The sequence below is a fragment of the Lepidothrix coronata genome, unplaced genomic scaffold (genome assembly GCF_001604755.1).
Source record: "Lepidothrix coronata isolate B3197 unplaced genomic scaffold, Lepidothrix_coronata-1.0 Scaffold199, whole genome shotgun sequence".
Lineage (NCBI taxonomy): Eukaryota > Metazoa > Chordata > Aves > Passeriformes > Pipridae > Lepidothrix > Lepidothrix coronata.
The window spans coordinates 1,481,339-1,505,333 of NW_016690379.1; the positions used below are offsets into that span (position 1 = coordinate 1,481,339).

Below are 23,995 nucleotides of genomic sequence, written 5' to 3' on the forward strand. Positions count from 1 at the left end.
GCTCCCTCCCTCCCCTTCCTCACCCTCCCTCCCCTTCCTCACCCTCCCTCCCCTTCCTCACCCTCCCTCCCCTTCCTCACCCTCCGTCCCCTTCCACCATCCCCGTCCTCCTCCGTGCAGCCCCTTCCCCGTCCCCGCAGCCCCTTCCACCTCTCTCCACCTCCTTCCACCTCTCACCATCCCTTTCCTCACCCCCATCCCTCTCCTCCTCCCTCCAGCCCCTTCTCCTTGCCCGTGCCCCCCTGTTCCCTCGTCCCTTCCAGGGGGGCGGTGGGTCTGTCCCTGCCTGTCCCAGGGGGTTGGTTTGGGACCAGCTTTTCCACACAAGGCATCCCTGTGCCCCTGGGCAGGGGGAGGTCGGGGTGCCCTGGTCCTTTGGGATCGTGGGGACTCCCTTCTCCAGTCCTGGGTTTAAGAGAAGGGCTTTGAGGAGGGTGAAGGCACGAGGGGCTTCTGCAGGCTGGGGGGGTTTGGGAGGAGAGGAACAACCTGGCTGGGAATTCGGGAGAGGTGATCTGTGCTCTTGAGAGGAGGCCAGGCAGGGCTGTGGAGGTCTGAGGAGGATTTAGGTTTGAATCCTGGAAGGTGGGAGGCTCGATGGGGCTGGTGGTCTTAGGAGGGACGCACTCCTGCTGCAGGGAAGCGTGTTGGGCTCTTGGAGTGTTTGCTTTGACTGGCTGAGGCTCTGGACTGGCAAACAGGTGTTGGAAAGGTGTGTTGGAAGTGCTGAGACTTGGGAGCCCCAGTCTCTGTGTGAAAGGGATGCTCCTGAAATATTCACCACTGAGGAGCAGTGGGAAGTGCCAAGGGAGTGTTCAGGGAGCTCACAATGTTTTTTTTCCCTCATTTGTTCAGTTATCACCATAAAAACTGCTCAGGATAAGCCACAGCACTTCAGCCTGACCCCTCACAGCTGCAGGTGGAGGAAACACCAGAGGGAGAGAGGATAAAGAAGAAAGAGGGGGCAGATTCTGGCATGGCAGGGGGAGAGATTCCCAATGGCCTGTGCCTTTCATTTACTGCTCTGGTGCCAGGCTGGTGATCCTGGGGGCTCAGATGGAGGGACCATGAGCTGCTCTCACCAAGGGCAAACATGGCATCATCCCGTGGAGTCCTTCAAGTTTCCAGAGTCCCTGCCCTGGGGTGGATCTGGAATCCCTTAAGTTTCCATCAGAGATAGCAGTATTTCATATTTCTCACTACTGGTGAGAAAGCCAGGAGTATTTCTCACTGCTAATGCACACAGCTCCTGCCTGTTTGATACCTGCACTGACGGTGTCAGATATCAGAGTTTTAGTGTTTTCTGGCATTAGTTACTTTTCATACTCCAAAGTAGAACAGCTGCTGGTTCTCTGACCCTGAAGGACCTTCCCTCCAGTGAAGGCACCTTCACATTCCTCAGCAGCAGCTGCCTGTGATTCCCTGTGTCCTCACCACCCTCAGTTTTACTGTTGTGTTTTATTTGCCCCACTCCTGCAGGATCCCAAAGCCAAGAAGTAAAATATCTCTTATTTAATTGCTTTTTTAGCTGTTCATTACGTATTTTTGTGCAGAATTTTCTCTATTGATATAAATGCAGGTAGTTAATTAAAAAAACACCCCAAACACCTCCCTTCCCTGTGATATTTGAAGGGGACTTTAGTCACACCCCTACCCCCATCCCCTGCTTTTTAGTCTTTCCCGGTTTTATCATTTATTTAATTGTGTTCTCCTTGTCAGGTGGAAGATGGGACCGTTTCCCTCGTGTTTTAGGTGAAACCTGGTGACCATGAAGTCCCGAGGGAGATAGAGGGACAGCAGTGGGAATTCCTTCTCACTCCTCTGAAAAAATCCAACAGTTGCCTGATGGTAAGAAAGCCGTTGCTTTTAATTAGTGTTATATTTACAGTGCTCGTTAATCAAGGAACAGATTGAAGAGTTTCAGCTCCAAACCCAGTGGGATGGAGGAGGACACAGCTGTAAATGCTGCGTGTTTGGAGCGGGTGGGAGGGTTGGACTGAGAGCCTGACTGCTGTGGTTTGTGCCCTCTCCGCAGGGATTGCCCCTTTGGCTGGCGTCATGGGGAGCTGCTGCAGTTGTCTGTGCACAGACAGCATCCCAGACAACCACCCCACCAAATTTAAGGTAAGTGTTGCACCTTCAACCCCGTCAGAGAGTCTGTGACAGCTCCAACTGCTGGCAAAGCCCAGCGTGGGCTGGAGTCGGGCAGGAGAGGAGGGAGAAGCTCTGCTCCTGCACACAAGTGTCACTTGAGAGGATTTGAAAATGTGTTAGTTTCGGTTTGGGTTTGTTTTCCTTTCCTCAAGGAACCTCTGCTGCAAATGTGTTTGTATTTGCTGTGGAAATTGCCTCTGCTTGGGAAATGCAAGGAAATGGGGGACTGGAGAGAAACCTTTTATTGCTGAGGGCTGTGTTCCAGAGCCTGGGCTCAGACACATCAGCTGAGCTGCCAAGCTCGCAGTCTCCAGGGCTGACAGCTCGGCGCCTGCTGCCAGCCATGAATCCCTGCTCTCAGCTGGGGAAAAGGCATCAGTAAATGGGGGGAATCCGTGGAATTACAGTGCTTGGTGGGTGGGCTGCTTTGGATACCAGTTGCACTGGTGAGGGGCACCTGCAGTGCTGTGTCCAGTTCTGGGCCCCTCAGGACGACATTGAGGGGCTGGAGCGTGTCCAGGGAAGGGAACGGAGCTGGGGAAGGGGCTGGAGCAGCAGGAGAACTGAGGGAGCTGGGGGGGCTCAGCCTGGAGAAAAGGAGGCTCAGGGGGGACCTTCTGCCTCTGCAACCCCCTGACAGGAGGGGGGAGCCGGGAGGGTCGGGCTCTGCTCCCAGGGAACAAGGGACAGGAGGAGAGGGAATGGCCTCAGGCTGTGCCAGGGGAGGGTCAGGAGGAATTTCTCCATGGAAAGGGTGGTCAGGCACTGGAAGGGGCTGCCCAGGGAGGTTTGGAGCCCCCACCCCTGGAGGTGTCTAAGGAAGGACTGGCCATGGCCCTCAGTGCTCTGGGCTGGGGGACAAGGTGGGGATGGGGCACAGGGTGGACTCCATGATCCTGGAGCTGTTTTCCGGCCTCAGTGACTCTGGGATTCAGAGTTTGCTGCCGTGGGCTCCGCAGGTGACGAACGTGGACGACGAAGGGCACGAGCTGGGCTCTGGGATCATGGAGCTGACGCAGCGGGAGCTCATCCTGCACACGCACAAGCGCGACGCCGTCAGGTGGCCCTTCCTGTGCCTGCGCCGCTACGGCTACGACTCCAACCTCTTCTCCTTCGAGAGCGGCCGGCGCTGCCACACGGGGCAGGGTGAGTGTGGCACTGCCTCCTGGAGGCAGCAAGGCTCAGCCTTCTGTTCCCAAACTTCTTCCCAAACTCCTGCCCCTGGTCAGTCAGCAGGTTCCCCCGCAGCCCCTTGCCCGGGACACCACAGTGTGGGTGTGCACATCCAGTGGATGCTCCCGGTTCAAACACCCACGAGACAGTGTTGTGGCTCAGGGCCTGGGCATAAATCTGGTGCTCTCGCTTTGCTGGTGCATTGGTGCTCGTGAGGGGGTTGCTGAAGCATTTCTGGGGTGTATTTAATGCCACAGAGGTTGTTACACTGCCAGCGCTGTGCTTCAGTGCCAAAGGATGCCCAGCTGGTAGCAGGACCTTCCTGAGGATCTAGAAAGCACTTTTTGCAAGACCGAAGCTGTTAGGCATCTTTTAACTCAGGATAAAGCAAAAGGGCATCTCCCACACCTTTTTCCAGGTCCCTCTTAGGATTGTTTATTCCACAGAGCCTGTCGGTGGCAACAGTGGTTTGGGCACATTTTGTTTTCCTTGGTGCTTTCCCCCTGCCTTGGTCAGTGCTGGTTCTGCCCAAAGCTTTGCATTTGGGGTCTGGCAGCACTTTGTAACCGCGAGGGAAAGGAGTCCTACGTTTCACTGATGTTATGCACGGGGATGCTGTGCATGGAGGAGGGAAGTGAGTCACCCAGGAGTACATGCCAAGTCATCAGCAGCACTGGGAATAGTCTCCAGTTTTACAATGGTGCCTGTTAGTTCCTTTACCAGTCTGTCTCTCTTGCTTTTAAAGAGCTGAACATTTTCTTGGCATCTGCATCCCCGGGAAAAAAAAAGTTGTTTCCTCATTCTAACAATGTGTTTGTAAACTCCTTCGTATCCAGAAGGACTCACACGAGTGTTCAGGGTCTGTGCAAATCTGCAGTGGCATATGCTCCTTTTTAATATTTATTTAAGTGGGGGTTCCCTCTCCTGGAGCCATGTGCTTATCAGTGGTGGGAGACTGGATTCTGTTTTGCCTGTTGCAGGGTGAGGATCAGTGATTACAACTGAATCCAGTGATTAAAATTCTGCCCCGTGTGTGGCTTGCTCTGCTCAGGTCCAGGCAGAGGTGAAGAAGCAAAGCTCTTCACATACTACAAAATTTGTAGCCGACCCTCATCAGTCTCAAAGCAGAAATGAGAGGGATGATGTGTTTTGATGAGTTTTCTCCCTTCCTTGTAGGATTTTACTCTGCTTATTGATTTTATCTGGAGGACTCCTTCCTGATGCTGCTTCCTACCTGACTCAAGGCAGATCCAGCTGGTTTTTTTGGCCAGAACCTTGCAAACCTGGTTCTTTGGGAGCAGCCCTTGTTGCCATGCCATTCCTGTTGCTATGGCTTTGGTGTGTGTGTGTGTGCCAGCCTGGGATTGGTTACTGGTCTGGGCTGCTCCTTTGGGGAGACACACTTTAGTTCCAGGGATTTTTAAAAGTGTGATGTCCTTGTCCCTCCCTCACGTGCACACACCACAGGGCCCAGTCCAGCTTGGAGGAGGCACTGCCCAGCCTTTCCCTGGCACTGAGGACTGCACTGGGTGCTGGGGGAGTTCACACAGATCAGAGGTGAAAGGGGACCAGTTCGCCTGTCCCTGCACACCTGTGGGCTTGGCTGTTGTCAGATAACACAATGCTGAGGTGTCCAAGGCCAGGCTGGATGGAGCTCTGAGCAACCTGGTCTAGTGGAAGGTGTCCCTGCCCATGGAGGGGGTGGAATGGATGAGCTTTAAGGTCCCTCCAACCCAAACCATTCTGGGATTCCATGATTTCTGGTGATTATCTCACGAATAATCCACCAGTTGTTGGTTGTTTTCCTGCAGCTGTGGGTTGATTGTGTTAAACACAGCAAAAGCAACCAGAATTCCCTGTTTGTTTAGAGCCAGGAATTCCCTGTACTCTGTAAAAGCAGGATCACTTCCTTGCTCCTCTGAGCCTCCTCTCTGTCACTGCACAGGGATTTTTGCCTTCAAGTGCTCCCGAGCAGAGGAGATCTTCAATCTGCTGCAGGACCTGATGCAGTGTAACAGCATCAACGTGGTGGAGGAGCCTGTTGTCATCACCAGGAACAGTCACCCCACGGAGCGGGAGCTGTCCCGGACCCCCCAGGCCCCCAACAGTAAGACCCCTCGGTGTCTGGGGAGGAGTGGGGGGCACACAGAGATGGGGTGATGTCTGCAGTGCTCCCATCAAACTGCCCTGTGCAGCCCAGGGGTCTCTCCCACGTGCTGTCCCATGTCTTTTTGGCCACGTGTACCCCATGCAACACGTTTATTTAGAGGCCCCACTTGTTCCTGTGTGGAATTTTGTTCCTGAGGAAACAGCAACAAAACCCCCTTCAAACAGTCCCCTGAGCTGTCACCCCTCAGCTGGGTTCTACTGGGCCACTACCAAGTGGCCTTTCCTAAGTAGCACCTACAAAGGTCAGGTGGTTTCTCCATGAAACCACCTCTGGAATAACTCAGATTGACTCAATTCCTGTCTCCATGAAGTTTTAAATGAGGTTTAAACGAGGCCCTGGCCCTTGTGTTGTGCTGGGTTCTTCACTGTTGGGATCTCCCCCAGGCAGGCTGGTTCTGCCTTCCAGGGTGCAGCAAAGTGAAATAACTCTTATTTTGTACCAATCTAATGCTCCTCTGCCTTGATCCTCTCCCAGGTCTGGGGTACACCGTCCCAGGATTTCCCAATGGATTTCACAGCTTCCCTGGAGAAAGCCTGTCCTACTCCTCAGCCCGGCACCCCTTGGCGAGCAGCCTGAGATATTCCTCCGTGGGGGAAGACTCCACTCATCCCCTCCTTGGGCCTGAGGAGCAGGTAAACCTGCCTGTCCTAAACTCTGCTGGGTGCAAGCAGCTGGTTTTGCTCTGCAGTCCTGGGTTTCTCCCACTCAAAGCTCAGGGGATCCTCACACCTTGTCATTCTCGTTTTTCTCTTTACTTCATTTTGCTCTTGGAGGCTCCTGCTCTCTGACACTTCACTAGAACATCAGCCTGGCAAAGCCAACTGAGTTGTCCTAAATCCACTGGTATTTGGGTGGCAACTATGTGTCACACAGCCCCTAAACTGGTGTCACACAGCTGTCACACAGCCCCTAAACTGGTGTGCAAATGCACCCCAAATTCAGACCCATTTTATTTTCATTTTTGACGTTCAGATCTTTGTTTTAAGTTCTAGAATTTAGGATTTTCCCCTGCGAAATCCAGCTTTGTCTAAACCATCCCCCAGGAGGCCTGGGTAGGTGTGAGGGCTGCAGGATCCCTGTGGGAGCCACTTGAGGAAATATTTTTTTTTGCAAGTGGCTTTGCTTTTTGCTCGGTGCCACATGCACTGAGCGTGACACAGACAGAACCCCAGAATCACAGGGGTTGGCAAAGACCTCCCAGACCATCAAGTCCAACCCGTGCTCAATCCCCACCTTGTCCCCCAGCCCAGAGCACTGAGGGCCACGTCCAGTCCTTCCTTGGACACCTCCAGGGGTGGGGACTCCAAACCTCCCTGGGCAGCCCCTTCCAATGCCTGACCACCCTTTCCAGGAAGAAATTCTTCCTGATGTCCAGCCATGTGGACACATACATTATGTGTCTGCAGCTGGACTCCTTTTTGTCTCTCCTCCAGCCCACAAATCCTAAAATGGCTTTTGCGTTTTGCTTCCCAAAACCTTCTCGACTTACGAAATTCTTCCATTCTCCTCCTGCTTCATCAGCCACTGATGAATTTTCCCCTCCTGGTGGTTTCTCAGCTGCTCTCGGCTGCTTTGCTCTTGCCTCTGCTCTCTTCTCCTTTCACTGTCCCTCTGCTTCTCTCCTTGCAGTCCCACACCTACGTGAACACGGCCAGTGGGGAGCAGGAGCCGAGGGGCCGGCACTGTATGCACTCCTTGCCTGAAGCCCACCCTCCTTTCCCCCCTAGGAACCACAGCTGCTCCCTCGAAGACCGCGACCCCCAGGTCTTCCTGCAGCCAGGGGAGGTTAAATTCGTGCTGGGTCCCTCCTCCGGCTCCCGCCGGGTGTGCCGGCACCCCCGGGAGTGCGGGGGTCCGCTCTGCCCCCCCAACAACAACAACAACGAGTGCGAGGGGGGTTGTCCCTCGCCCCAGTGCGTCTACGAGAACCTCAACGGGCCGGTGTCCGGCGGCAGCTCCTCGCGGTGCCGGGCCGGGCTGCCCCGGCTGTCCCGGCAGGACGGCGGCTGCTCCCGGCGCCGCTCGGCGCTGCTGCACTACGAGAACCTGCCGGCGCTGCCCCCGGTGTGGGAGCTCCAGCCCTCCCGGCGGGACGAGCCCCCCGCGCCGTCCCCCGGCGGCTTCTCCGAGGCGGGCGAGGAGGATCCGCTGCAGAGCCGCCCCACGAACTCCCGGCGCAGCGCCCTCCTGCCCCGGCCCCGGCGCGCCCGCCTGCCCGGCGTGTTCGGCTTCGAGCTCCTCCCGCGGCCCCGCGCGGAGCCCCCGCGGCAGCTCAACTACATCCAGGTGGAGCTGGAGGCCGAGCCGGGCGAGGGGCACCGGGAGCCGCCCCGTGTCCCGCCGCCCGCCCCGCCCGGCGCCCGCCGGACCGACTCGTACGCCGTCATTGACCTCAAGAAGACCGCGGCCATGTCCAGCTTGCAGAGGGCCCTGCCCAGGGACGACGGGACCTCGCGGAAAACGCGGCACAACAGCACTGACCTGCCCCTCTGAGGGGCCCCCCAAGTGCCAGCCCCGCGTCGCGGCTCCGGTCCTGCCCCTCGGTGCCCTGCCCGCCGTGACTTCCACTCGCCATTGCCTTCTGCTTCCCTGCCTGCCCCTTCCCTGCGGGCACGGCGGGGCTCCTGCAGCTGCTGTTGAGGCTCGTCCGTCTGTCTGTCTGTCTTACCCCTCTCTGTCTCTGTGTCGTTCATTTTTGAAGCCTTGTGGGATATTTGACGACTCAGAAGGTTAAATTTTGGGCAGGAGATGCCAGGAATAACAGTGTGGCACTGTGTGGGCACAGACTCGTGTGGGTTAGGGCAGTGCCGGGGCAGGGCAGTGGCATGGGGGAGGCCTGTTCCCAAAAACGAGCTGCTTTAGGAGCTCCACTGCAAATCCAGGCTGTTCCCTGTGGATTTGACACCTCCAGGAGAGCTCTGCAGCCAGGCCACTCCAAAGTCGGGACCTGCCTTGTGTTTTCCCTGGTCCCTGGTGATGAGGGAGCTCATGCCGTGGCCTTTCCACCCTCACTGTTAACCTGTTTTCTTGAAGCTTTTTATACTTCTGTCCTTTTCTCAGATTCAATTTAAATTGGGCAGCTGAAATTAAATGAGGAGGACAGAGAGCCATAGGCACACACTGTGATCACAGAAACCTGATTTCCTAAATCCTAAAATTCCTTTTCCTGCTCTAAAAGAGGAGGGAAAGGCCACAACCGTGAGAGAGATTTGAGGTTTGGTGTAGAAAACTTCACTTGTGCCATACCCTGGTGTGCTTTTGAAGGATTGTTTGGCAGCTGCTCAGAAGTGTTGTCGATTTATTTATTGTTTACCTATTTATTTATGAAATGCTCCTTTGCCTCCCAGTTAATTGCCAAACTGGTGCCGATATGAAGCGTGTGCTCGCTGTGGCTCGCTCCGGTCTGGGGGACAGGTCTCAGAAGAGGTTGGTGGCTTTGCTGAGGCACCAACTGGGGAAGAAAAGCTGGGGAAAAGATCAGCTGGGAATCAAAAATGCATTAACCGGGCCTGACTGTCGCAGGGTGGGTGGGAAATGGTATGGGAGCTGTGGGAGTGGGAGCGGAGCCGCCGGGCAGCCGAGCTTGGAGTGGTATCAAAGTCGGTGCCTCCACCCACGTGCCTGGCTGGGCCTCGAGGAATCTCTGTTCAGTGTTGTGAGTGAATGTGCAGTTTGTTTCCTGCAACTACGGACTTGGAAGGGCTAAATTTCGGCTCTCGGGTAAATTTTGTGGCCTTTGATGTGGATCTTTGTCTCGGTACCGGGGCTGGGCTGAGCTGCCTCTGCGCGGGGTCTCTGCTCCTGTCCTGCTCCAGGATGTCCCCCGAGCCCTCTCTGCGTGTCCTGCTGCAGCTCAGTCCCTCCCTGGGTTACTCTGTGCCTGTTTCAGTGGAGAGAAGTGCTCTGGGGTGCTCTGGGGTCCCTCCTCCCTGCTGTCTGTATCCATCTTCCTCCTGGCTCGGGAGCTGGATCCAGTCTCAGCGAGGGTCCCTCTCCCTGCAGAGACGTTGCCAAACCTTGTGTTCCCCTTGTCCTCGATGTTTTCTGGTGTTGACGTCCGTGAAAGAGGAAGGACCCCAATCATCCAGTTCCAACCTGCTTCTGAGGGCCAGGAACTTGATTTCCAGATTTTGGAAGTTCAGCCTTTTTGGGTTTTGGTGCTGTAATGTCCTGCTGAGCCGTGACCCTGTTGGGAGCAAGGGCGTGTGATCCAAGTCTGAGTGATGCCATGTTTGTGTCGCAGAACGTGGAGTTCTTGGCTTGCTGTTGCACTATAAATTCCAAGTGTGCCACATGCTTAAGTTCACTGGTTTTGTTTTTATTTTTGGAAGTCCTTGTGCTTGTCTTCCATTCTTTTGTCCACCCCAACCCTCGTGTCACTTATAACTGAAAGGAAACCCAAGTAATATATTTTTATATGTATAACAAATGACTTTATTTGAAGGAAAAAACAACCCCCCAAGTAATGTATCCCCCTAAATCCAGCTTTCATTTAGGGAAGTGAGAGAAGAAATTGTTTATATCTATATCTATATATATATATATAAAAGTTAACTGCGTTAAGCTTTAAATAAAGTATTTAAATAAAGAGTTTCTGAGCTGTCAATGTCACCCTCTGAGAGAGCACCAACAACTCCCCCTGGAGCCTCTGTATGAACCTGCCTTTCCACTGCCTGAGCTGAGAAATGCAAAATACTTACTCCCTTTTTCCCCAGAAGGGGAAGTGAGGATGAAATGCGATGAGGAATTCCATGGAGGAGGAGGTGAGGGCCCTTTCCCACCCCCACGGGGGGTTTGCAGGTGGGTTGAATTCCAGGGAAGGTGCCGGTGGGTGGCTGTTTGTGCCTTGGGTGGCAGCAGCTGAGGGCTGGGGCTGATTTTGGGTGCTGCCTGTGGCCACCAGCCTGGCCACGTGTCCCCAAGGCTGGGATGAGGCTGCTGTGAGGGTCTGTACATCTGTGAGCTCCCAGGAGCAGGGAATTCTCCTGGTGTTCCTCAGAGACATTGAGCTCCCAGCTGCAATCCCATTTCAGTGGTTCCCGTGAGCTTTGTGTTGGGAAATCTGGCTTGGATCATTTGAACTGCTGATTTTCATGTCCTCCAGGTCTAGGTTGTCCCACTTGGGCCTCTCTCTCCTCGTTGGCAAATCCAGTGCTCCCAAAGGGCACTGAAAGCAGCAGTGATGGGGGATTTGCTCACACAGAAATACGTGAGGGCTGTTCTCCGACCCGTCCTTTATCCCAGTTACACCAGAGATGCTGCACCTCTTGAGGGAGGGAGAAGAATTTCCTTGACCTCAAAGATGAGAAAGCATGGAGCTGATGTTGGTGCTTCCCTGTGGAGCATCCTCTGCTCCATCTCCCCTTGTGTCCTCCCCCTCCCCGCTGGGGCTCGGCTCTGCTGGCTCAGCAGGCTCTGCTCCAGAGGTATCCCAAGCTCCCCGGGAAGCTTTAGGAATGAAAAGCCAGTCACAGCTCATTGTTCACAGTGGGTTGTTCCATGTTTAAGCCGTGGAAGTGTCGTGCAGGCAGCCGGGAAAGCAGTTGGCATTTATGGCTTTCGGGGTGCACGTGTTCACATCCCAGCGATTCTCCCACTTTTTTTGCTTTTCTGAAAAACTTCCCAAGAGCTGCGTCTGCATTAAGTCGCCAGGACTCTTTGAGAACTTCTTCATATTCGGTTTTCCAGGTGGTGTGAAAGTGCAGGGAAGGACAGGTGACACATTTGGGATTCTCCCGGCGCGGTGTCGCAGCTTCCTCTAGTGGCCGCGGGGGAAACGGTTCCAGAGGAGAATCCAGGTTTGGGACGGAAGGTGAGGGGGGAACCCGAGTCCCTGTTCTCTCACCCCTTCGGGGGCTCCTTCCTCCACTCTGGGGTTGAAGTTGAGGGAAGGCTTGGTGAACAGCCAGGGACTGTGCAGAGAGAATTTGGCTGCCCTGACCTTTTTGAGTGGTTCTTGATGAAGTTTGAGTTAATCAATCAGATTTCTTCCCCTCATATTCCTTCCCTGGTGAATGCATAAATAGATCTTTTCCCCTTCCCTTTCCCAAGAACCTGTTGTAGGAATAGAGCTTCTCCCAGTGCTCATCGTGGGAGGGTTTGGTTTTTTTCTTTTAACCCATTTTAAGTGCCTGCTTTTCCCCCAGGGAAGGAGGTTGGAATAGCTGTGAGTGTTCCTGCCTTACAGGGAGAGGGTGGCAAAGGAGAGGCTGGTGGTGAGGGTTAAAGGATTGATATCTCTGCAGAGAGACTCAGATGTGTTCGTTATTTCTGAGGCACTGGTGGCTTTGTTAGCTAAGCCCTGCTGTTCACTGGGAGACAAACCAAGCCAGGGGTGGTACTGCAGCTCCCTGCTCTCTCAGCCATTTTCTCCTGGAATCTTTCCACTGTCCCTCCGTGTGATGCTGCTCAGCCCTCTTGGGTGGTGTCTCGCCTGTGAAAAATTATTAATGAAAGGTTGTTAATGAGCCCATTGCCCAAATCCAGCCTCTGGGAGGGCTGCCCTCAGTCTTTCTGGGAAGTTTGTCTTTCCCCCAACCTTGGCTTGTCTAGAAATTCCACACACAGGCAGCAGAACAGGTTTAGGTTCCTGTTGCTGAAGGTGAATTCATTAGTGAGAATTCTGAGAGCTTTGAAGTTGGCAATTACAGGCCAGGGAGTGGAAAAGGCTAATTGTAAAGAAGGGATCTAATTTGTTTTTCTTCCTAAGTGAATGTGATTTTCCAGTTGAAAGGCCCAGATGCCTCAGTGTTACCTCAAACTCCTCCCAGCTCCCTTGGAGACCCTTTAGGTTCTCATCATCAGGAAGTGGCTGATCCTCACCTGGTTTGGGATGTCAAATGTCCGAGCTTGAGCCCAACCATTTAGTTCAGGTGCTGTTCTCATGGCCGTGTAGGAAAAGAGGATCCTTTATTTTAATGTGGATGGAAGCTGTTCACCTGTGTACTGTAATCTCTGTTTTGGAAATAAAGCACCAAAACCAGCTCCTGCAGCACTGGGTAAAGGATCCAGGAGCTTGTGTAGGTTCATAAACACAGCTGCTTCAGGGAGACACGTGCCATCATGGGCAAAGCTTCCCCCATGGCTTTCTTCATGGAACCATGGAATCACAGGATGGTTTGGGCTGGAAGGGGCCTTAAAGTTCATCCCATTCTACCCTCTGCTATGGGTAGGGACACCTTCCACAATCCCAGGTTGTTCCAAGCCCCATCCAGCCTCACCTTGGACACTTCCAGGGATGGGGCAGCCACAGCTTCTCTGGGCAACCTGTGCCAGGTCCTCCCCACCCTCACGGGGGGAATTTCTTCCCAAAAATCCGATCTAACACTACTCTCTTTTATTTTGAACCCAGTCCCCCTTGTCCTGTCACTACAGTCCTGGTGAGGAGTCCCTCCCCAGCTTCCTTGCAGGCCCCTTCACATCCCACATGGATGGTGGGGGAGTCGGCCGTGGGATGGGAAGGGAGGTGGGATTCCCTGGGCTGGAGCTGTCGGTGTGTGGGCTGGGCCGTGGCACCAACACAGAAGAGAAACTGAAAGCAAAGGAGGGGAGATGCCCAGGCCCTGCTCCGGAGGGATGTCCTGCCTGGGAACGAGGTGTTGGCCGAGTCCTGCTCCACGTGGGGACACTGATCTGATGTTAGAAACTGCAAATCCGTGATTCCCCTTAGACTGAACACCTCAGGGCTGCCCAACTTTGGGTCAAGAGGTGCCAAAAGGTGGGCTGTGTGGGTGCTGCAGAGGGCACCTTATTCCTGTCTCGTGGCAGGGCCGAGCCCCAAGGGGGCTGTGCCGGGACCCGTCGCTCTGTTGACGTTTTGATAACCACACTTTGCTTCCAGCCAGAATTTGCTTTTTATCCAATCTTAATAAGTTGATCTTTCTATCAATCCTGCTGGCAAACAAGATAATTGCTTTATTATAGTCTCAATATCCAGCAAAGGACACACACTCCCTGGTGCTCCCGAGGGAATGAAATCCGTGTGGGGCGTTGACACGGGATGAGCAGCAACAGTGATGCCGGAGGATGGAGAGGGTGATTTCCCCGCTGGGAAGAGCCAGGCTGCTTGGATTGGGGATGCAAGCAGGGCTGGAGGAGCTCTGGAAAATATTTAGGCTGTAACTGAGAGGATGAGGGCCCATTTGCCAGAAAATATTTAGGTTATAACCAAAAATGCTTTGGTTTGTTTGCTAGAAAATATTTAGATCATGACCAAACCCATTTTGGTCCATTTCCTGGAAAATATTTGGGTTATAACCGAAACTGAAAACATCTCTTTGGATGTTTGTTGGCAATCTGGGAAGTCTGTGTTTGTGGTCCTCTTTCTTTTTTTTTTTCCACAGGAAAAAAAGCAAACAAGGAATTTTCTGACTTTCTGGGCTGGTGTGAGGAGGCGGTGGGTGGGTTAAACCCCGAGGGCTTCCCCTGTGGGTGAGTTACACCTTCCCACGCAGGGAGGCACAGCACCTGCCTTTGGATGCTGGATGGGGAGGGAAAGGGGTGCTCCAAAATTAAAAAATAAATGGGAAAACATGTGATTTCTGTCCAGATAGTGAAAGGTGCATGACATGGAAACGAGCTCTTCTCCTGGAGGAGAGGAGAGCGAAGGGCTGGGAGGCTGCTGAAGAGGAGAAGGACTGAAGGCAGAGCAGCACTGGAGACCATCCAGGACAAGGCACGAGAGGGATCCCGGTGTTCTCCAGCTCTTTGCCCCGTGTCCTGGGAAAGCCTGGCCGCCGGCAGCCATCCCTCCCTGCGTCCGGGCGGAAGGAGGGCAGACCAAAGCGCTTCCATCCCGCGCCAAGAGCCGCGAGCGCCTTTGTCCCGGGGAAAGGTTTGAACAGGTTCTGGCGAGCGCAGATATCGGCCGGCGGTGACGTTGGGTCCCCCGGCCCCGATAAGCTCTGACCCCTTATCGATGGCAGCGCTTTGATCTCTGCAGCGGGGCCGAGAGATCTGCCCGCTGAGGGCACAGGCTCCTCGCGAGCCTCGTGGCCCCGAAGCACAAAGAAGCCCTTGAGGCCGGGGGTGCACGATGGGAATGGAAAAGGGAGGTCAGCAGATAAGGGCAGGCGCTGCCTCCCGCTATAAAACCCCAGAGCCCGCCCGGCCCGGCCCGGCCACCGCTGTCGCCCCGGGGTGTGCGTGGACAGCTCGGCACCATGAAGAGGCTCGTCCTGGCCCTGGCGTGTCTCCAGCTCGCAGAGGGGGTGGTGAGGTGGGTGTCCTGTGGCAGGAGGAGCGGGAGAGGGCGGAGAGCAGAGCCCGGCTGCAGCCCTGACCTGCAGGGCACCTGGCCAGGAGCGGCTCCAGCCTCCAGCATCGCCACACTGTGGTCCCAGCCCAGGCTGCATCTCTCCCTGGAGGGCATCCCCGGGCACCTGGAGGGCTCCTGTTGTGGCAGGGTTTGACTGAGTCCAGAGAACTGAGCATTTGAAAATGCCCAGATCTTCTCCTGATTTCCTGCCGTGTTTTGCTGTTTTTTTTCCTCCCTCTGTGCAGAATCAACCTGAAGAAAGGCGAGTCCATACGGGAGAAGATGAGGGCAGCTGGAGTGCTGGATGACTACCTGAAGAAAATTAAGTATGATCCAGTTAAGAAATACAGCTCCAAAAAGGGCTACGTTGTGAACCAGCCGATAACCAACCACCTGGATGTGAGTACCCCAGGCTCCCCTCTCGCTGCCTCTCTGCACACCCCATTCCCCTTTCCCTCCTCCTTCCCAGCTGCTGGAGCGATCTGGTCACCCCAGAGCCTCCAGGAGTGAGAAACTGCTTTTCTCCCACTCTTCTAAGCTTCTGGTTTAGACTTCAGGGAAGTTTTTCCCCAGCCACAAAAACCTTTCTGTATGTAACAAAAACACAGCAATTATTTCATATTTCATTTCTGGGGAGAAAAAGCAGGATGAGAGCTCAGTCTGGGTTATGGGCAAGAGTGAGCCTGGCATTCCTCACCTCCCTGCAAGGCAGTGGGATGCCAGGTGAGAGCCTGCTCTGTTCCTGACCCCGTGGCCAATGCAGGTGCCCCCTCTCTTCTCTGCAGTCCTCCTACTTCGGGGAGATCAGCATCGGGACCCCTCCCCAAAAGTTCTTGGTGCTCTTTGACACCGGCTCCTCCAACTTTTGGGTGCCCTCCATCGACTGCAAGAGCCCAGCCTGCTGTGAGTACCCCTGGTGTGCTGGGAGTTGAGCTACTACTGCTGCCTGTAGTAGCAGTTAGTAGTAGCTACTACCCTGGGGCACTGCATAGCCCAGTCGTGTCAGGGACAACACAGTGCCAGACCAGAAATGATCCCAGGATTCTGATCTGGGATAGCTGCTCCCTGGTGCTGGTTGATGCCTTCCCTGGGAAGCACAGAGTCCTCTGCCCGGCTAATGAAGGTGGACAAATCCCTACGGCCATCCCAGAAATCCCAGTGGTGGTGCCTGACCTTCTGTAGCCGGGCAGAGGGAAGAGCAAAGCCAGGACTAGTGGAGCTGATGTCCTGCTCCCAGCACAGCTCACCCCATGGAACACTCTGCCAGTGGGAGAGCAACGGGGATTTCACTGCCGATGGCTTTGCTGGGTGGCTGCTGTGGTTGTGATCCCTGGAGAGGGATCCAGGCAAAACTGGGATGCAAACCCTGCCTGAGAGAGTCCCACAAGGCAGGGGAACAGCCTGTTCTGCCCTTCAGGACTTGCTCCCTGCCGGGGAAGCTGCTTTCCCGGGCGTTGTCCCAACGGAGTGACTGGCAGTGAAATCCCACCGCAGCCAGATGAGCACACACCCAGGATGTCCCCTCCTCTCTCTCCCAGTCAATCACGCCAAGTTCAAGCCCAGCGAGTCCGACACCTTCGCCCCCAATGGCCGGTCCCTCACCGTGACCTACGGCAGCGGCTCCGTCACCGTCGTGCTGGGCTCCGACACACTCAGGGTGAGGGATCCTGGCCCTGTCCCCTGTCCCAGCTGGGTGTCCCGATGGAAGGAGCCCCAGGACAGCCCAAGAGCAGATTTTATGTAGCCAAGACTTGGGCAAAGTGTGGGTGCAAAGTGGTTATTGCCACCCTCAGTCACCCAGCTGGGCTTCGACTGTGTTTTAACCCAATTCCTGCTGATTTTCCCTGCTGCCTGGTGCTGTTCTCACCAGCTGTGACCCTGCAGTGCTCTTGGGCTTCCAGAGCACCATCCACCCCTCCCAAGGCTGCTCAGGTTTGCCTTGCTGACCTTTGCCTTGCTGACCTCCCCTTCCCCTCCAGATCCAGAACATCACCGTCACAAACCAGGATTTTGGGCTCAGCCAGGAAGAGCCGACCCAGCCTTTCTACTTTGCCGATTTTGACGGAATCCTGGGAATGGCCTTCCCCTCCCTGGCAGTGGGAGGGATGCCCACAGCCGTGCAGGGAATGCTGCAGCAGGACCAGCTTGCCGAGCCCATCTTCAGCTTCTACTTCTCACGGTAACAACCCGCCGGGACGCTCGGCACTGTGTCCCCTGCACTGTGTCCCCTGCCTGTCCCCAGGAGCATTCCTTCTGGGTTTATCCCTCTCTAGCCCACGTACATCACACTGATCTCTGTACATCCTGATCTCTGCTGCTGTGTCTCTGATTTTGCAGCCAACCCACCTACCAGTACGGGGGAGAGCTGGTTCTCGGGGGAATCGACCCTCGGCTCTTCCACGGGGCCATCACGTGGGCACCGGTGACCCAGGAGCTCTACTGGCAGATCACAGTTGAGGAGTGAGTGGTGTTTGTGCCTCTGGGCGTCATCCCCTGGGCAGCTCATGGAAGGAGGGGGCACAGCTGTCCCCCAGGTGCAGCTGCACTTTGCAGCAGGCACAGGCTCCAGGCTGGATGCATTTCAGAGCACCCCGGAGTGACAGATCCAGCCAAGGCATGTTTAGGTGCCCGTGGGTGCCTCAAGCGATGTCATTCCCACTGTTCTCCTCCCAGGTTTGCTGTTGGGCAGTCAGTGACAGGCTGCTGCAGCCAGGGCTGCCAGGCCATCGTGGACACGGGGACGTTCCTCCTGACTGTGCCCCAGGAGTACATCGAGAGCATCCTCCAGGCCCTGGGTGCCCAGGAGACCAGCTATGGAGTGAGTGCAGGGATTCTGGGGGGGTGTGGAGCAGTGGGAGCCTTGCATGGGAGTCAGAGCTGTGGGCTCAACCAGGTCCCACAAAACCTATGTGGCACCTGCAGAACATGGTACTGCAGGTGTGTCAGGGGGATGAAGTCACATCCTTCCCTGAAGTCTTTTCAGGCTGGGAAAGTTGGGGCTATTCAGCCTGGAGAAGAGAGGGTTGTGTGGAGACCTCACAGCCCCTTCCCTTCAGTATCTGAAAGGACTTCAAGGAAGCAAGAAAGGGACTCTGCATCAGGAACTGTAGTGACAGGACAAGGGGAAATTGGTTCAAACTGAAAGAGAATATGTTTAGGTGGGATATTAGGAAGAATTTGTTCCCTGTGAGGTTGTAAGACACTGGCACAAGTTTCCCAGAGAAGCTGTGGCTGCCTCATCCCTAAAAGTGTTCAAGGTCAGGCTGGATGGAGTTTGGAGCAACCTGGGCTAGAGGAAGGTGTCCCTGCCCGTGGCAGGGGGTGGAACTGGATGAACTTTAACGTCTCTTCCAACCCAAACTACTCTGTGATTCCATGATGTGGCACTGCCATGGGATGAAGTTTGTGTCCCCCTGGCATATGAGGGTATCTCTCCCCTCACTGTGGGTGCTGTCCCACCCACGATCTCCTCTTCTCCCTCTCTCCACAGTATGCAGTGGACTGTGAGGAGATCGAGAACATGCCCCCCATCACCTTCACCATCAGTGGTGCTCAGCTCCCACTCTACCCCTCCTCCTACGTCCTGAACGTGCGTACCAGCTGAGGGGCTCCTCCTGCTGAGTCCCAGAGGGCCAGGGGAGGACCCGGAGCTCCTTGGCCAGCAGTGATGTCCCTGGAGCTCCTTGGCCAGCAGTGATGTCCCTGGAGCTCCTTGGCCAGCAGTGATGTTCTCCCTCCCTGCAGCCCAGCTGGAGGGTGCCGGTGCCTGTTTGACTCCCTGTTGTTCCCCTCTTACAGACCAATGGCTACTGCACCCTTGGGATCGAGGTCACCTACCTGCCCTCCCAGGACACGCAGCCGCTCTGGATCCTGGGTGACGTCTTCCTCAAGGAATATTACACCATCTTTGACACAGCTTACAACCGTGTCGGCTTCGCCCGCTCGGCGTAGAGCAGTGGGGCAGCACCACCCAGCCCCTCTCCTGGCCCAGCACTGCCCGAGTGCCACGGCATTCCCAGGGACCTCTAATGTTCCTTTACTTGCCCACGTGACTCCCCATCCCTCGGGATTCCCGGTGTCTCCTGTAACAAATAAACCACAACATCCCAAATCACCTCTGACCTCCCGGGTTTGTTGAGCGATGGCCGAGCACAAACTGATGGGTTACAGGTCTCAGACTCCCTTTCTCCAGCAAGGTAAGTGCTGTGACAAACTCCAGGGCTGAGGATAAAGCCACAGGGCTGGTCAGTCCCCACCTCCAACCCTCATCCTGGGCACCGGGAAAACTCATGTGGGAAGTCCCTGACCTTCCTTGCAGCTGGGAAAGGTTTACCAAAGTCCTGTGCTTTAAGTCCAAGTTGGAATGTGAGGTGAGTCATGACACCCAAATGAGCCCTAACCCCTGAAGCAGGGCTATTCACTCAGGTAAAACTGTACCAGAACTGTGGTGTGGCCGAAGGGGATGGGAAACCCCTCGGGCGGGGGAGGTTGGGTAACCCTGCTCCTTCCTGGGATCCAGACTCGTTTAGTAGGAGCTCTTTCTCGTTATCAGATGTATTCACAGCTCTGTCATTTCACCGGGGGAAGGACACAAACTGCTCTGTGCTTTGTGTCAAAATATTGACACAGGCTGAGTGCAGGGAGAGGAGATTAAGTGGGCGCGGACAGCAGGGAAGGGCTTCCCTCCTCCCCATGGACTGGGAGGTTTCTGGTGGAAATGGGGCAGTGGCAGGAGGGGACAGGTGAGGGCCGACCACATCCCTGCTGATCTTTGCTCTTCCCTTTGCTCCCTGCAGGGTCTGTCCGAGCTGAGGCAGATCCATCAGGATGTGATGGAGGAGGAAAGATGCTGAGGGGTTTCCTGAGCTGCTGCAGGCTCCAAACATCATTCCATGACTTGGATGGGAATGGGGGCCCCTGTCAGCAGAGACTGGGGCTCTGCAGGCACCTGCAGCAGGGGACAGCAGGGCTGCTCCTGCCCATCCCTGGAATGCCAGCAGCAGGAATTTCCATCTGCTACAAAGGGTGTGTTTTGCCTTTGTTTTCTGGAAAGATCGAGCTGGTGCTGAGGGCAAGAGAAAAGACTTGAGCTTGTTAATAACCACAGGATTTTGCTTTTTATCAGATGCCACTTACTTGGTCTCGGAGGCACTGGCCAACCTCTGGGTGCCCCAGCAGCCTGGCCAGGAGGGCAATCAGGGCGGCTGCCGTGATTAACAGCCCGCGGGCGTTGGTGGAGGGTGGGAGCAGCGATAGGGCAAAGGGGTGTCTGGAGCAGGAGCTGGGCACGGCTCTGGCTAAATACACCCTGCCTGGCACAGGAGCTGCCACAGAGCCACCGGCACCAGGGACCATGTGGGGGCTGGCGCTGGCCCTGCTCTGCCTCCCGCTTGGGGAGGGGACGCTCAGGTGGGTCCTGGGGAGGGCTGTGAGGGGCAGGGTCTCAGCGTGGGGAGGGGGCACAAAGGGATGGGGCCACTCGGCATCTCGCTGCCTCCTGCATCCCACAGGATCCCCCTGAGGAGGGGCAGGTCCATCTGGGAGGTGATGAGAGAGAAGGGGCTGCCAGAGGGTTTCCTGAACAACCTTAGAGGGGACCCAGGGAGGAAATACCAGCTCAGTGGTGCTGTGGCTTATGAACCTCTCATGAACTACCTGGATGTAAGTGCTAAAGCTTTTCCTGCCTCCTCTGAGCCACCCTCGGGTGTTTTTGGGGATGCCCTCCTGCTTCCCTGGCTGGCTGGGGGAAGCTCTGCAGTGGGGGCTTGGCTCCCTCCCCACTCCCCATCGAGGGGCTGTGCTGGGTGTGGGCAGGGGTTTTGCTGGGGTTTAGCCTGGCTCCAAGGCTGGGTGATGCTGGGAGAGGAGGGCAGGAGGCACCAGTTCCTGAACTGGAACAGGGAAATGCCTTCTCAGGAAAAGCAGAGTTGATGGTTCTAGGGCAGAGCTACTGCTCCTGGCCTTGCTCCTCTGTGTCAAAGGCAAATCACTGTCCCACAAGGACCACGAGCCTTTCCTATGGCCCCACAGCAGTTTGGGTGTCTAGCAGAGGACACAGGGCTGAAAAACCATTGGAAAAACCAGGCAGAAACAGAAATCCACTCCCACTCTTGCTCACAGACCTTCTACTTCGGGGAGGTCAGCATCGGGACCCCTCCCCAGAATTTCCTGGTGATCTTCGACACCGGCTCTTCCAACCTGTGGGTTCCCTCCACCTACTGCCAGAGTCCAGCCTGTGGTGAGCACCCCTGGGGGACACAGCCGTGCCAAGGGGGCTGGAACCCCCCTCCTCAGTGCTCCCTGGAGCTGTGACAGGGAAACAGTGAGAGCTGGGGGGGTTTGGTGTCTGCTCCGCTCGGTGACACCGCGGGGCTGGGTTTGGATGGTCCCTTCCCTGCAAAGCCTCGTGCTGGGGCCCCTGTGGGGACAGGGGTGCTGAGGTGAGGGCAGGATGTGACCTGGGGGCTGTGACCTTCTCTCTGTGCAGAGGATCACACCAGGTTCAACCACAGCCTGTCGTCCACCTTCCTGGGCATCGACGTGACCTACACCCTGAGATACGGGTTCGGGGACCTGTCGGTGGTGCTGGGATATGACACGGTGACAGTAAGTGACTCCTGACCTGTTGGTGTGTGGCTGCATCGGGGTAAGAGGTGCCTGTGGTTACAATCAGTCTAATTTGCTTAAAAACTCGGGGAGTAGCTGAAAGTACCTTCTCATTCTGGGGGTTAGTTTAAGGTGTGTCAGCATGAATTTACTCCAACACTGGGATCTGCAAACAAACCCATTCTGAGTCCTCTGGGCTTTCCACCCCTGGTTTGGGATAAGGGATACCTTTGGCCACAAGAATTTGCTTTATATACATCTGAGCTTTGTCCTTACAGGACATAAGAGATGTGAAAATGTGATTTTAAATTACTTTAAGAGGCCCTGGTTTTTAATTAATTTAAGAGGCAAAACCATTTTGTGAGTATTTTTATGAAATAATGAGTGATGGGACAAAGACTGTGAGTCAGGCTGCTCCCGACCCCATCGGCGATGGGGATGAGCTCAGCACCTCCCAGTGTAGATTTGCCTTTGTGACCAAACTTCCCTCTCCCTCTAGATCCAGAACATTGTCATCAGGAACCAGGAGTTTGGCCTGAGCCTGTACGAGCCCAGCAGACCCTTTTACTACCTGGATTTTGATGGGATTTTGGGCATGGCTTACCCAGGCGTTGCCATCAGTGGTTTCAACACGCTGATGCAGAACATGCTGCAGCAGAACCAGCTCAGTGAACCCATCTTCAGCTTCTACTTCTCCCGGTGAGACCTCTGGCAGTGGGTCCCTCTCCCACGGGCTCAGCGTGGGTCCATCCTTTCCTGCATCCTCACCTTCTCCCCACTCACCTCTGTGCTCCAGCGCTTCCTGTGGATCATCCTACCTGATTTCGGGTCTCATTTTGTGTCTTTCCAGCAACCCAACATATAGTTACGGTGGGGAAGTCATCCTGGGGGGGGTTGACCCCCAGCTGTACTCCGGGGAGGTTTTATGGGCTCCTGTGGTCCAGGAATTGTACTGGAAGATCAGTATCGAGGAGTAAGTGCTGCTCCACAGCTCAGGGCGGGTCTTGGAGCAGGGGAGCCTTTTCTGACGCCTTTCCTGCTGGTTCTCCAGGTTTTCCATTGGGTATTCAGTCACCAGCTGGTGCAGCCAAGGCTGTCATGGCATTGTGGACACTGGGACATTCCTGCTGACCATCCCAGGGCAGTTCATGGCAGCCCTGCTGCAGGCGCTGGGCGCAGAGGAGAGCGACTACGGGGTAGGTGGGCAGGAGGCACCGGGTGATGCCGAGGGACAAGGACACACCTGGGAGCAAAACATCTCACCTGGAACAGCCCTGCAGTGCTGTGAGACAGAAATAATTCTTCCAAACGTGACGAGTGTGGGGCAGCACAACCCTGGCACCATCAGAGCCGTGCTGACCCTTAAGGAGTGTGGCCACTGGCATAAGGCCAGTGCCAGCCCGGGAGTCCTGACCCCTCTGCCCCTCTTTGCCTCTCTTGCAGTTCCTCGTTGACTGCAGCAGTGTCCCAAACATGCCCACTCTCTACTTTGCCATCAGTGGGGCCTGGTTGTCGCTGCCTCCCACTGTCTATGTCCTAGAGGTAGGTGGGATTTGACCATTCCCAACAGGTCTTTGTCATCCCAGGGCAGTTCTGCTCGGGAGAAAATCTGAGTTTCTTCTCAGGCACAGAGGCCTCCAGCACCCGATTCCACGGTGCTTTTGCTGCCTGTCAGGGATCCTGTTCCCAGCCAGAGCAGCTCCTCACTGGAGCTGAAATTTGCTCTTTTTCCCCCAACAGAACGATGGCATCTGCACCGTGGGGGTCGAGAGCACTTATGTGCCCTCTGCCAGTGGCCAGCCCCTCTGGATCCTCGGCAACCTCTTCCTCAGGCAGTATTACTCCATCTTTGACATGGCCAACAACAGAGTTGGCTTTGCCCTGGCAACTTAGGGATGCTGAGCATCACCCATGGCAGAATTTGTCCCTGGAACACCTTCTCCTCCTTTGGATCTGTGTGGGGTGATAAGTAGTGAATAAAGGGCTGCACATCCAGCTGCCTCGTGTCTCCTCTGGCTGCAGCTGAGCAGGGGCTGGCACAGCTTTTCTTGGTGGAACAGCAAAATCTGAGCTCATGCTCAAGATTTTCAGGCACTTCCTGATGTGCTCGGAGCCTTTGGATTGCAGCAATGACAAACTGGGTTGGTTTTTTTTTAATGGGACCCGGATGCCTGCTGGGGCTGGCTGGGAAAACTGGGATGAGTGGGAGAATTTCAGGCTGCACCATGTGCTCAGCTCGAGAGACTCCAGGGCTGAGCTGCTGTGGTGGCTGGAGGCTTCAGGAACCAGTTTGGAGCAGGACGTGCAGAACAAGGAGCTGCGTGTGAACAGCTCCGGGTTCCTTCGGTTTGGGGGAATTGCCCAAGTGTATTTGCAAATAAATTAGGGATTTAAAAGTGTCATGCAAGGGCGCTCATGATCCTTGTGCGAGGGGCTGCACAATCCTGGTGCAAGCAGCGACGCGACCCCGGGGGTGCGCGGTCCCCGTGCCAGGGGACGCACGATACCTGTGCAAGGAACTGCACGATCCTGGAGCAAAGGGCTGCACGGCGCGGGCACAGCCCTGCCTTCACCCCGCTCCGGGGGTGGAAAACCCTATTTTTGGGGAGGAAAAAAAAAACAACCCAAAACATTTT

General features: G+C 55.3%; 3 protein-coding genes across 5 annotated transcripts; all 3 read left to right on the plus strand.

Annotated features, from left to right (window-relative positions):
- The first annotated feature begins 1,721 nt into the window (after positions 1 to 1,721).
- FRS3 (fibroblast growth factor receptor substrate 3) lies at positions 1,722 to 10,052 on the plus strand. Its single transcript, XM_017832263.1, has 6 exons — positions 1,722 to 1,848; positions 2,036 to 2,124; positions 3,114 to 3,300; positions 5,273 to 5,434; positions 5,972 to 6,129; positions 7,127 to 10,052. The coding sequence occupies exons 2-6, from the start codon at positions 2,059 to 2,061 to the stop codon at positions 7,988 to 7,990; spliced, it is 1,437 nt and encodes a 478-aa protein (XP_017687752.1). The 5' UTR covers positions 1,722 to 1,848; positions 2,036 to 2,058; the 3' UTR covers positions 7,991 to 10,052.
- Positions 10,053 to 14,579: 4,527 nt separating this feature from the next.
- Positions 14,580 to 18,765, plus strand: LOC108505787 (gastricsin-like). Of its 2 annotated transcripts, XM_017832092.1 has the most exons (9): positions 14,580 to 14,714; positions 14,999 to 15,152; positions 15,539 to 15,656; positions 16,292 to 16,410; positions 16,733 to 16,932; positions 17,091 to 17,213; positions 17,427 to 17,571; positions 18,244 to 18,342; positions 18,552 to 18,764. In XM_017832092.1, the coding sequence occupies exons 1-9, from the start codon at positions 14,659 to 14,661 to the stop codon at positions 18,702 to 18,704; spliced, it is 1,167 nt and encodes a 388-aa protein (XP_017687581.1). In that variant the 5' UTR covers positions 14,580 to 14,658; the 3' UTR covers positions 18,705 to 18,764. The 2 variants fall into 2 exon arrangements, with proteins under 2 accessions (XP_017687581.1, XP_017687582.1); XM_017832093.1 differs by lacking the exon at positions 18,244 to 18,342 and having other exon boundaries at positions 18,552 to 18,765.
- A 1,219-nt stretch (positions 18,766 to 19,984) lies between these two features.
- Positions 19,985 to 23,252, plus strand: LOC108505786 (gastricsin-like). 2 transcript variants are annotated; one of them, XM_017832090.1, is made up of 9 exons: positions 19,985 to 20,162; positions 20,264 to 20,414; positions 20,874 to 20,991; positions 21,241 to 21,359; positions 21,859 to 22,058; positions 22,210 to 22,332; positions 22,411 to 22,555; positions 22,803 to 22,901; positions 23,100 to 23,252. In XM_017832090.1, the coding sequence occupies exons 1-9, from the start codon at positions 20,107 to 20,109 to the stop codon at positions 23,250 to 23,252; spliced, it is 1,164 nt and encodes a 387-aa protein (XP_017687579.1). In that variant the 5' UTR covers positions 19,985 to 20,106. The 2 variants fall into 2 exon arrangements, with proteins under 2 accessions (XP_017687579.1, XP_017687578.1); XM_017832089.1 differs by lacking the exon at positions 23,100 to 23,252 and having other exon boundaries at positions 22,411 to 22,891.
- The last annotated feature ends 743 nt before the right edge of the window (positions 23,253 to 23,995 follow it).